Here is a 13,686-nt window from a genome sequence, read left to right on the forward strand (position 1 = left end):
AGACATGCACAAAAATTCCCCCAGGAGTAGAAAGTTAAAGAAACCCCTATGACAACCCAGTCCCTGTCTCTGCCCCCTTCACCACCCCTCCAGAGCCCAGCTGGGGGGCCAGACACCCACAACCCCCCCCCCCCCCCCCCCGAGCCCAGCCACGGTGCTCCCCCAACCAATACACCCAAACCCCCTTCCTCCCAGAGCACAGCCAGAGGGCCCCCTCTTGCCCAGATACCCACACCCTCTTCCCCCCCCCCGAGCCCCGCTGTTGCCACCCCAGCCCAGACACCCATCCCTTTCCTTCTCTCTTCCTCCTCTCCCCCCCCCCTCCCCCCGCCCCTAGTGGCAGCCATCAGATAGAGGTGTGAGTGTCAGATCCATTGTTTAACAATTGTTGCTGCTCAATTAGAATTGATATGTTAAGTTGGTCACTTATTAAGTGGGAGCCAACTGTGTGACAGTGAACTTTAAATGGCAGGTGTCAAAACTATATGAGGAAAATGGTTAACAGCAGGCTAAATGTAAAAGAACATAGATTCAGCCTTTAATACATAGGTTTGTTTTCGCTCGTTCAGTAATCACCACGGATAGCTGAAAGATTATAAGCCTGATTTTATGGGTCTCCCCTTAGAAATAGTATTCCAACATTTAAGAAGACATCAATGAATGTTAAAGGTGTTCCAACTCCTCTTAATTTCTTTGGAAATTGCAGATACTCGCCTTGTCTCTCTGAATCAGAGCTAAATACAAATATTATTGATACTTTCCTGTGATTTTTGTTTTGAATACTTTCATAGTCTTCAAGCCACTACAATCTCTCTAGTAAAAAAGGGGTTGTGTTTGCCATAGTTCCAGGCCATCAAGGTTGATGTTTTTCTGGTAGTGGCTAGAAATGAACCATAACAGAGAGTGATAAGGCATGCTCTTCCCCTCTCTCCAAGTCATGTCAACCTTCAGCATCAATTTGCATGATACTTTTTGCTGCAGGAGGCCAGTTTGCTTCTACTAAATTCCAAATTGTTCTTAATACCTTTGGAAATGCAAATATTTTTTGGAAGATACAGTAGATGAGTTAATCTTAATTTATCTTTCTTTTTATCTTTTAGGTGACAACTGTAGACAGATTTCAAGGTCAACAAAATGATTATATTATCCTTTCATTAGTGCGAACCAAAGCTGTTGGTCATCTTAGGTATGTAAGAAAATATCTTCACAAATGCCTTAAAATGTGTAATTCACTTCACCTAATTTTACCAGAGCAGAATTTCTGGTAATGAGTGTCCGTATTACATGTACTAAATTGTAGTAACAAAATCAGTGTGACATATTGAAAGAAGCTCAAAACCAATTCCATATATAGCTGTCTGGTACCCACTTCACAGCCACTTTGCCCTTCACTATTGGGTCTTATCTAACTACTGTAATTTGTGCATATTATTGCAGGTACAGTGAATTTAATATTACCTTATTAAAATAGTAGCGAATGCAATGTTAGTTCAAGTAAAGGCTTGAAATTATCTTGAGAAAATGGTCTGTCTGAGCTTGATTTGTGTATCTGAGGTGTTTGGCTTTTGTGTAGTTCCCTTCTGATGTGCACATTTTAGAATGTCTGCACTTCAGCTGTGGAGGAAAAAAGAGCCTTTGGAGGAAAAAGATGGACACAATTTTGTAGAAACATCTTGTTACTGTACATGAGCTTGAATGTAAATCTTTACTGTAAATACTAGAATAAAATATTGAAAAACCTGAGAAAGATATTCCCTTATATCTACAGATTTCCTAATGCTGTATATGCCCTTTAATTATACGTGGCTGTGAGATTAATGTTTTATGAAGATGTTTCAGTGGCAATCAAAGCACTAGAGGTAGTAAAAAGACCATGATCTATTTGATGTTTTGTTTCCTGAAGGGATGTCAGACGTCTAGTGGTTGCTATGTCAAGAGCCCGGCTTGGGCTTTATATCTTTGCAAGAGTATCCCTGTTCCAGAATTGCTTTGAGCTAACTCCAGCTTTCAGCCAACTCACAGCTCGACCCCTTCAACTGCATATAATTCCCTCAGAGTATTTTCCAACAATCAGACAGGTAAGCACATCTGTTCTAAATTGTACTACATAGAATAGTGTGTTAGCAGTCCACTTTCTTCACTGGGTGCATAGTAAAAGAGACAGGATTGCAAAGCTTCCTCATTACAGACAAATGTTATTTGGATACTTATGGCCCAGAAATTTGCCATGTTGCACCAGCTGTCATTAATTGAATTGTTTGTATTTTAGTTATACATATATACATATACAATTTAGTTCAGTTATGCGTGTTTTCTTATTAAGCTTTGCTTGTGCAACACTGAATCGACAGTATACGTTATTTTACGTTAAACACTTAAGTACAATGAGTATAGTATGTTGGATATTTTGTTCCTGCTAAAACCACTACTTGGAGTCATGTAAATTATCTGAAATAAAACACATGGCTTCTTAATAAGAGAAATATAAATTAATATTTGACACAACATATTGAGAAGTATTGTTTAATCTATTAATCATCACTGTCTTTTTTTACCTTGAATTCTTTTTGTGTGATTGTGTCACATATATTGAATTGAGATATCTAGAATCTAATAGATGTGTTTTCCTGGAATGATAGGATAGAAGTTACAAATATAACACTGGAATTTTAGTCTGTGCTTCTAGATTATAATGGTATTTGTTCCTCCTTTTGCAAGTGGCCACTTTGGTATCTTGGAATCAAGAGGTTAATATTCCAAACTCTTAGGTTAATGTTGCTACCATAAATTAAATGAAACAGTTGATGCTGCATAGCGATGGGACTTTCAGCCCCCATAGCAATATGCGCATGTAAAAAAAAGAGAGGTGTTTCTAAGGAGACTATTTTAGTAATTTTTTTCCTATGCCTTTGCAAATTTTCCAAATGATGTCTCTTTCTCTCGATGTATAGATAGATAACCCTCCATTACATTTATTGGAGCTGCATATCTAGACAAGAACCTAGTCCCCTTCCCGCCACACAGTCTTGTTTAAAATACATTTAATTTCACTTTTGTGCTTTTGCATTTCTTCCCTAACATGGGAAAAGCACCTTTCTGAAGATCCATTGTGGTGTTTCTGTATTACTGAATATTAACTGTTCTTATTTTTCCCCTAGAATGGAGAAAGGTCTTCTCACCAAGTACATGTTATAAAGAACATGCCTCAGATGGCTAACTTCGTGTACAACATGTATATGCACGTGATACAGAGTACACGCCACTACAGACAGGTAAGCAGGCTTATACATTTTGGAAAGCATGCATCTAAAATGTAATTCACTGCAGAAAATAACTTATTCAGGGGATGCTTTTGAGATGGGTAGGCTAAAATTTGATGTACCAACTCTTATCTTACATTGGTTTCCATAGTCCCTGTAACTTTTTAGATCAGTGAGGCAGGGAGAAAGTGATTCCTTTTTTTTAATTTAAAAATGCTTCCTGCAACACAAGCACTCAAAACTCCCCTTGTATTAACAAATATATGAATGCGATGGATAGAAACAAAATGGTGGTAAGGAATCAAATTTTGTTGCTGGCAAGAGTTATTTGGAGGAAGGAGCAAGAACTGTTTTTATTTAAAAAAAAAAAAAAAAAAAAAAAAAAAAAAAAAAAAAAAAAAAAAAACACACAAAACCAACACTGATACATTATTCGGGTGTCTTCAAGTACAAGAGTATCAATGCAGCGGTCACTGGGGTATAACAGCTGGAAGTTAGTTACCATCGGTGGACTAAAGAAGTTTAACATTTCTGAGCAGTGGCCTCTCTTCATACAAGTGTTATCATTTAAAAACAAATTTTGAGCGAGGTATGTGGGGGAAAGTGTACAACAATGTATTGTATAGTTAATGAGCTACTTAAAGTATATCATGCAAGCTAAGCTTCCCCATATGAAGAACAGCTGGTGGAAAATGAAAGCCGAACAGCTTCAATCAGCAGCAGACTAAAAAGACTCCAAATGTTTTTGTTTTTTTTTATGAGCTGAAGATTGCGTATGGCCCGCAGTGTAATGGTATCACCCCTGTATGAAATGCGGATGAGTCTCTGCTGCAAAAGGACTGTGGTCAAATTCTGAAAAGATGGCTGAACACTTCAATAAGGTTCTGAACTGCCCATACATAACAATCAGCATCAGCACTTGATGATCTTGAAGAACTTTCAGTTCAAGACCAACTCTCAGTTTCACCGAACATACGTGAAATATGGAAAGTTGTCAAGCAAGTGGTAAATGGTGAAGCAGTGAATCCAGCTGGTATTCCTGTGGAGATCTTCAAATATGGAGACCACAAGCTGATCAGGAACATCACTGGCCTCTACTTAAGGTTTTAGGAATGGGCGACTGTGCCACAGAAACTTACAGATTCCAACATTATTCACCTTTACAAAAGGAAAGACAGATGTGTCTATCGATGATGTATCATTCAAGGTCATTGACAAATTTTGCTACCTAGGCAGTGTAGCTTCACCAAATAGAATGATTTGACAACAACATTAGGAAGTACATTGGGGCAGCCAGCAATGCCTTTGGAAAACTTTAGTGTCATCTTTGGAATGAACACGGTGCCAGACTGCAAACAAAAATTGATGTTTGCTTGTGCCATCATCATCACCAGATGCCTTTATGGCTGTGACATGTGGACTATCAATGCCACATAAAACACTTGGATCAATCCCACCTATGAAGTCTACAGTGGATATTGGGAATTAAATGGCAAGATTTGGTTCAAAACACCAAAGTCCTTCAGTGCCGCAACATCACAGGCATTGAAGCTTTTATAATGAGAGCGCAGCTAAGGTAGTGCAGTCACGTGGTCCATATATCTGACAGTAGAATACTGAAGATGATCTTTTACAGAGAATGGCAGACTGGAACTCATTTTAGGGGCAGACCAAGAAAACGTTACAAAGACTTTCTCAAGGCCCGTCTATCAATGTTGACCGGGGAACCCTTCGGTCATGACAAGGTCCAATAGCGTTCGCTCCACCACCTCAGACTGAAAAATGTTAAGAGCTTGCTGATTGCTGCAATCAAGGAGAGAAGTGAAATCTGTAAAGTTAAAAGCAGCACACATTCATCTACAGTTGTCTTCACCTGTGGCACTTGCAGATGGGGCTGCAAGTCTGAAATTGGATCTTGGTCTCATCCCAGGATCCACAATAAGTGGCTAGCTCATCCATCGAACTCAGTGGAAGACTCACTCATATGTGACCACTATTTTTAAAAAGAAACAGTTGAAATAATAAAAATCTTCATTTTTAAAGGAAAATAGAATATACACATCATGTGGTATGGAGTTTGTCCCCTAGTTATTTCTTCTCTTCCAATACCACCACTCTCACCTGAGGCAGACCAGCCCACTCCTCTCCTTTCCTCCACAGCCAGTTGTCTGGCTATCTCCACAACTACCCAAAACCTATGTAAGTGTGTCTTTCTTTCTCTTGCTATGTGATGATGATGATGATGTGGTTCTGGAGTTCCATATGGTGGATAGAGAGATGGTTCAGCATTTATGCAAAGAGTCAGGGATGGGGTTTGCTAGCAGTTAATTAGGCAGAAGGGTCCAAGTATTGATTAGCAGCCAACAAGCAATCATCAGTGGGCACTAATTTATGCAAACGCATGTCTCTGCCTCGTTCCCCCTTCTTATCCCGTCCCTCCTCATTTGTCAGTTTATTCACCTGCTTCTTATTGTCTAAATTGTAGTCTGTGAGCTCTCTGGGGTGGGAACTGTCTTTGTGGTGATTTGTATAGTGGGGCCTTGATCGTTGATTAGGGTCCTTAGCTGCTACAGCAGTTGAAATAATAAAAACAATCATTAAGTAGTGCTACATGCTAGAAACAGTTGTGTGTGGCATCAGGCACTAATGATGATATTTTGCACTTGCATAGCTCTTTGACCTAAGAATGTAAAAGAACTTACAGATACATTCATAATTTTGCTAGCATCTAACTACAGTAACTCCTCACTTAATGTCCTCCCGGTTAACGTTGTTTCACTATTAGGTTGCTGATCTATTAGGGAACATACTCCTTTAAAGTCCTGCAATGTTCCCTTATAATATTGTTTGGCTGCCACTGCTCTGCCCGCCCAGCGCTCCTGCCGGGGAGCAGGGTCGGGGTGCAGGGACTTGCCTCGCTCCACCCGCCCGGCACTCCTGCCAGGGAGTGAGCAAACCCCTGACCTTGTTGGAATACTACTTCTACTGTACTGGTGAGTACAGTATTAAATTGTTTAAAATTATTTAAAACTTACACTATATATGTATATAATGCCTTTTGTCTGGTGGAAATTTTTTTTCCTAGAACCTAATCCCCCCGTTTACATTAATTCTTATGGGGAAATTGGATTCGCTTAACATCATTTCGCTTAAAGTTCATTTTTCAAGAACATAACTAGGACATTAAGTGAGGAGTTACTGTACCATTGCTAGCATCTAACTTATTAATAGCTAACACTAGCAGTGCAGCTACTTGTTCCCTACTGTGACAGTGAGTCATGCTCTCCCTGCAGGAAAAAATGGAGCCAAAAATTGAAAAAAACAAATATGCAGATATTAGAAAGCATTGTAATGTGTTTTCCATAATCCATTTTAGTACAAGAAGTTATTTTTGATTTATATTAATCCATTCTTACAAAAAAGAAATGAGAGGCAGTAATCACACGGGAGGCAAAATGAAACCAGCTGCATCATAGAAGTCCCAGTTTACATCTGCCATCAGGAAGCATATCTTTAGTAAGGATAAAAGAATCTCAGTTCGAGAAATTCATCTTTTTCACATGTCCTTAATTGGTATTCACCATACATTATAAAGACCCATATGGTAACTTCAAAGTTCATAAGATTATTTCTCGACCTCCATAATTAGCCATAATAACAGCTATATAGATCTCTCCAGAGTTGTCATAAACACGTAATAGCAATGTCAGCTAATTGTAGATAAGATTTCACTGTAATTAAATACATAATTTATAGTGTGAAGGAAAACTCCCTTTGTCTGAACTTTGGGTTCATTAAAACCATTCTCAGTATTACCAAGAAGTATCCATCATGTAGCTGAATCATACATTCACATCTCTCCTCAACCTGGAGTTGTGCCCAGCACTAGCAATCTTTTTCAGCTGATTGTATCTTCAGTCTTCTCTGCCAGGTATCCATAATGCTGTTAATACTACTGCTCTTAATGCTTTATACTTACATAGTGCTTTCCCACCTGAGGACAAAAACACTTTGCATATATTAAATAATTAATCTTCACAATATTGCTGTGATGCACTATGGGCTATCTAAGGATTGCTTTATCAACTACTCAGACTTACTGTTCTAAGTTCTTTGCTTTGGATAAAATTCACACAAGTGTAGAGAGCCTGTACAACACGTTCCACACCTTTTAATCTATGTGATAGTGTTTCCCTGGAAGAGGCATCGTGCTAGCTACAAATAGGCTAGTACAGAGAATTGTTGAAGACAGACCTGGAAAAGGACTGCTGGATCAGATCTCAAGAATACCCAGTGGTTGTCAATGTCTGCACCAAGGTTTGTGAAGGGGCTGTGCTGCCTGTTTCAAGCCATAGATGGAGTAGGAAGAAGGCATAGTGCAGCCCAGTGATCTTCCATAGAATCATAGAAATGTAGGACTGAAAGGGACCTCAGTATGTCATCTAGTCCAGTGCACTACACTGAGGCGGGATTAAGTATTATCTAGACCATCCCTGACAGGTGTTTGTCTGACTTGCTCTTAAAAACCTCGGATGATGGAGATTCCACAACTTCCCTAGGTAATTTGTTCCAATACTTAACTACCCTGACAGTTAACAAGTTTTTTCCTAATGTCTAACCTAAATCTAACTTCTTGTCCTGTCCTCAGTGGTTATGAGGAACAATTTATCACCCTCCCCTTTTTAACAACCTTTTACATATTTGAAGACTTATTGTGTCTTCCCCCCTCAGCTTTCTCTTCTGTAGACTAAACAAACCCATTTTTTTCAATCTTTCCTCGTAGGTCAGGTTTTCTAGGCCTTGAATCATTTTTGTTGCTCTTCTCTAGACTTTCTCCAGATTGTCCACATCTTTCCTGAAGTGTGGTGCCCAGAACTGGATGCAGTAATCCAGTTGAGGCCTTCTCAGTGCTGAGTAAAGTGGAAGTGTATCTTGCTTAAACACTCCTGCTAATACATCACAGAATGGTGTTTTCTTTTTTTGTGACAGTATTACATTGTTGGCTCATATTTAGGTTATGATCCACTATAACTCTCAGATCCTTTTCTGCAGTATTCCTTCTTAGGCAGTCATTTCCCATTTTGTGTTTGTGTAGTTCTTTATTCCTTAAGTGGGGTACTTTGCATTTGTCATTGTTGAATTTCATTCATTTATTTCAGACCATATCTCCAGTTTGTCAAGATCATTTTGAATTTTAATCTTGTCCTCCAGAATGCTTGCAACCCTTCCTTCCTTGGTATCATCAGCAAACTTTAAGTGTACTATATCCAAGTCATTTATGAAGATACTGAATAGACCTGGACCCAGGACAGATCTCTGTGTGAGCCACCTGATATGCCCTTGCAACTCCTTTATGAACCATTGATAACTACTCTCTGAGTACAGTTTTCCAACCCATAGTGCACCCGTCTTATAGGTTCTTCTAGGCTATATTTCTCTAGTTTGTTTGTGAGAAAGTCATGTGAGACATTATCAAAAGCCTTACTAAAGTAGAGAAATATGACATCTACTGATTTCCCTCTATATACAAGGCGTGTTGTCCTGTAAAAGAAAGATATTAGGTTGTCTCGATATGATTTGTTCTTGACAAATCCATGTTGACTGTTACCTATCACCTTATTTTCTTCTAGGTGCTTACAAATTGATAGTTTGATTGTTTGTTGCATTATCTTTCTGGGTGCCAAAGTTAAGATGACTGGTCTATAATTCCCTGGGTTTCCCAGCTAGTTTCACAGCTAGTGCCAGATGTGCTGGGGGGGGTGGGGTGGGGGAATGGGATTTCTTCTTCCCCTGTAATGAGTGGCCAGGTCCGAGGCAGACCCACCCCCAGAAACCTCCCCCAGCTGCAAGAAGCTCCGCACACCTCTCCTCCCCCTATTTTCTGTTTCCTGTGGCTGAGGAGCAATGGGGAAGGGGTAATTGTACGGGAAGCTGCTCCCCTGTCCACCCAACCTCCCTGCATCCAGACTCCCCCATACCCAGACCCCCCCGATGAGCCTTACTGCCCCACACCAAAACCCCCGCACCCAAACCCCACCCTGCCAAGCCTCACCCTCCCCTGCAGCCAGGCCCCCTGCCAAGCTCCACCCCACCCCTCGCATCCAGACTCGCACTGAGCCCCTTTCCCCTGCATCCAGATCACCCCCCGCTGAGCCGCCCCACTCAAACCCCCATCCCAAGGAGCCCGAACCCCCTGCACCCAGACCCTCCTGCCGAGCTCCATCCACCCCACATCCACATTCCCCTGCTGAGTCCCAACTACCTTCACTCGGACCCCCCTGCAAAGTCCCAATCATCCTGCTCCCAGAAACCCCCAGTGAGCCCCTGTGCATCCAGATTCCCCCACCCCACCCCCACCAAGCTGCCCACACCCAAATTGCCCCACACAGAACCCTCTAACCCCACACCTGGATCCCCACTTAGCCACTCCACACCTGGATCGGGGGCTAGGGCTGGGCATGCATGCAGGACTCTGTCCCTCTCACTCGCTATCTTGGTGCTTCTGGCGCAGAAGCGCAGGGCCCTGGGGTATTTCTGGGGCAGGCTGGGCCCTTGCGCTGTGTCAGGGGTCGGGTGCAGCCTCACCGCCAGGTCCGTGTCCTGAGGGTAGGGGAGGAGTTGGGGGAGGCTGCAGGGTGATCTTCCACCTCCGTGCGCCAGTGGCCTCTCCTCCCCACTGCCATGCTGGAGCCTCCACGTTTATTTATTGACAAATAAAATATGCAGAATTTTAAAATATTGTGCACAGAATGTTTGTTTTTGGTGCACAATTCCTTCAGGAGTACTTAGTCTCCTGTTTATAGATAGGTACTATATTGGCCCTTTTCCAGTCCTCTGGTGTATCTCTCATCCTCTACGAGTTCTCAAAGATAATCACTAGTGGCTCAGAAATCTCTTCAGCCAGTTCCTTAAGTATTCTAGGATATATTTCATCAGGCCCTGCTGACTAGAAGACCTCTAAGTAATTCTTAACTTGTTCTTTTTCCTATTTTAGCCTCAATCCTACCCCATTTACAGTGATGTTCACTATGTTAGTTGTCCAATTACTGCTAACATTTTTGGAGAAAACAAGTAAAAAAATGCATTTAAGACTTTGGCCACCACTACATTTTCTGTCATTGTCTTTCCTTCCTCATTTAGTAATGGGCCTACCCTGTCCCTGGGCATCCTCTTGCTTCTCATATATTCGTAAGATGCTTTCTTGTTACCCTTTATATCCTTAGCTTCTTTAACCTCTTTTTGTTCCTTGGCCTTCCTAATTTTGTCCCTACATGCTTGTGGTGTTTTTTTATGTTCATCCTTTGTAGTTTGACCTATTTCCACTTCCTTTGAGTTTCAGGTCGCTTAAGATCTCCTGTTTAAGCCAGGGTGGCTTCCTACCATAGTTCCTATCTTTCTTATGCATTGGTATAGTTTACTCTTGTGCCCTTAATAATGTCTCTTTAAAAAACTGCTAACTCTCTTGAACTGTTCTTTCCCTTAAACTTGCTTTCCATGGGATCTTACCTACCAATTCTCTGAGTTTGACGTTTGCCTTCTTGAAGTCCATTTGTCTGTATTCTTCTGTTTTCTCTACTACCATTCCTTAGAATCATGAACTCTGTCATTTCATGATTGCTTTCACCCAAGCTGACTTCCACCTTCAGATTCTCAGTTAGTTCCACCCTGTTTGTCAGAATCAAATCCAGAATAGCTTCTCCCCTAGTTGCTTTCTCCACCTGCCGTAATAAAAAGTTGTCTCCAGTGTATTCCAAGAACTTGCTGGATAATCTGTGCCCTGCTGTATTGTTTCCCCAACAGATGTCTGGGTAGTTGAAGTCCCCCATCACCCACCACCAAGTCCTGTGTTTTGGATGATTTTATTGTTTAAAAAATGTGTAATCCACCTCTTCTTCCTACTTAGGTGGTCTAAGTAGACCCCTCCATGACATCATCCTTGTTGTTTTTTTTACTTCTTTTATCCTTACCTGGGTGTTTGAGTGAATTCCACTACCCCCAATTTACTAGGGGTGAATTTCTCCCCTTCTTTTATAGGATTTAGTTAATCTGGAAAGCATGAACTGGTAAGACATGAGTATATGCTAAATTCATTTTCATTCATATCTCTCTAGGAGTTGCATTAATTGTTTCCTAACATTCAGAAACAGTAAATACTTATGAATGTAAGGGAGAAAGACATTTATGACTTTGGTGGTTAGTGTTTCTGGTCTTATGCACAAATAATTAAAGATATTTAGGTCTTAGATCTAAGGTGAGCAATTAAAGCTAAAATGGAAATTGGTATACAAGTCTTATCATAAAACCCGAAGTTATGTTTGTGTATTGAATAATCTTCCCTTATATTATCAGGATTTATTGCCCCCACCAGCCCTGGTTGAAGAAAGTGAAACAGTTCAAACTCAGGAAGCAGAAGCGGAAGTTGAAACCAAAAGCACACCAGTGGAGAGTGAAGAGACGACGGTGAAGGAAGAGGGAGAGACGGTGAAGGAAGAGGGAGAGCATCGGAAAATGCCAGAGCATCCAGGAAGAGATAGTGATAGTGAAGACAGTGAAGCTGAGACTGAGACTGAAAAGTGATCTTTACCCTCAATATGTTTTGGGCACAGACTGGAGATGGTGACAGAGCCAAAATAAGTTGGACCTTATTAATAGCTGGCTGTGTAATGCGACCTGTTCTGCATATTTTTCACTGAATATTTCAGTGGACAAATGTAATGATTGGTATATAGTGGTAAATATTAATGGGTACTGAATTCTTATCAGTATCAATACTTTGTAGTTATTCATGTCAAGTGGCTAGTGCTTTTTTTTCATTTAGTAAAAATGCTTTTATACTTTTTAATGTTTTGGATAGAAAAAGTAAACATTTTTAATATGTTCATTGATTCAACCATCAAACTTCTAGTGATTTTAAGTATTTATCTTCAGGCCCACTTCACATTCACTTTCCCTAACGCTTATATATTAAGTGGACAGTGCAGAGGTTCAGAACCAAACTGCCTATGCTTCTATGCAGAGATGTTGGTATGGGCCCTAATTCAGCAGGATACTTAAGCATATGCCTAACGTTAGACACATGAGTAGTCCCATTGACTTCAGTGGGAGTTAAATACATGCTTAAGTGCTTTGCTGAACAGGGACCTCTGAGAGCAGCATAAGACCATGTGCTAGCTGTGCTCTTTTCATTGCTGCCTTCTGCTGCTGTTCTTAGTTTGTCCACATAGACAATAAAAAAGAACTTTCATTTTTATTTTGAGAGACAGTAATTGCTCGTGATAAAGTAACATCGAATAAAGGTGAAGGTCGTTTTCCACATACACAGGAACTGGGTCTGCAAAACATCAAACACGTAGTGAGACAGTGCTTGAGTGGATTTTCTGGTTGTAACTTCCAAACATCCTTCATAAGCTCCTAGGGAATAAAAGGTTTTCCACTGATTCAGCATCTGCCAACTTGGCAATTGATTCAATTAAACACACAGTTCTTTCTCAGTAGATTTGCAAACAAAGCAGTAGCCATTGGACCATCCTTCATATTCTTTGCTGGCAAATGAAAGATAATTCGGTTGTGAAATTGTCAGCACGATTTCCTCAACAAAATATAGACAAGAAAATCATTCATACTAATGAATTAAAACATTCAAGTTTTCTAAATATCTTTGTAGTAAAATGAGACTCAAATGTAAAGAAAAACAATTAGAAGCAAAACTTGCCTCCCCTCCCTCCCCACCCACCCACACACCGCCAACATGATGTATGATAACCCCTACCCCCATCATCTTCATTAAAATCAATCTCCCTTCCCATGTCGCCACTATTGCACATCACAATATCTAGTTTTGGTACTCCAGCCTTTTTGTGAGCTGCTACATTTGTTTTCTGAACTCAGCCAAACCAGCAAATGAATCACTTGAGAAGCGTGTGTGTCTTTCCATCCATCACTTTTAACAGAGAGGGAAAAAATGCACAGGTTCTTTTTTAAATTATCTGCTAGTGGAGGGTGAATGGTGCAGAGTTAAATATATGGGTGATACAGTTTCATAAATTAATGTGCATATGTTTAATCAGGGATGAATAGTACAAGGCCTTCGGGCAACATGTGACCAGCTCAGCTGAGGGTCGTCTTTGCTTTCCAACCTATTTTCTATAAATATTTGAGTGTTTGACAATCATCTATCTTGGTTTTTTTTTTTTTTTTTTTTTAAATGGAGCAGAAGCATGTGGTATTTGTACGTAATTAATGAAGCAACTGAAAGGAGGAAAATTGATTTTTTTTTTCTAAAATAGGTAGTTGAATATTGTAGCCTGATCTATAGATTATGAATAAGAATTTGCAGCTATCACTTTGAGGGTTGACAGGTCCCAAGATCAGGCCTAGTATTATTAAAATTATTATATCGTTGGGAACGCTGATGTGCACAGGTGCA

General features: G+C 40.4%; 1 protein-coding gene across 1 annotated transcript in view; it reads left to right on the forward strand.

Annotated features, from left to right (window-relative positions):
- The window catches only part of AQR (aquarius intron-binding spliceosomal factor), a 101,970-nt gene extending 88,568 nt beyond the window's left edge, over window positions 1-13,402 (forward strand). The window contains exons 32-35 of the mRNA XM_026651411.2: window positions 1,101-1,186; window positions 1,904-2,078; window positions 3,159-3,272; window positions 11,610-13,402. Coding sequence (XP_026507196.1) covers window positions 1,101-1,186; window positions 1,904-2,078; window positions 3,159-3,272; window positions 11,610-11,837 — 603 coding nt within the window. The 3' untranslated portion in view covers window positions 11,838-13,402. The remainder of the gene's footprint in view (window positions 1-1,100; window positions 1,187-1,903; window positions 2,079-3,158; window positions 3,273-11,609) is intronic.
- The last annotated feature ends 284 nt before the right edge of the window (window positions 13,403-13,686 follow it).

Source organism: Terrapene carolina, unplaced genomic scaffold (genome assembly GCF_002925995.2).
Source record: "Terrapene carolina triunguis isolate 2854851 unplaced genomic scaffold, T_m_triunguis-2.0 Scaffold96, whole genome shotgun sequence".
Classification (NCBI taxonomy): Eukaryota; Metazoa; Chordata; order Testudines; family Emydidae; genus Terrapene; species Terrapene triunguis.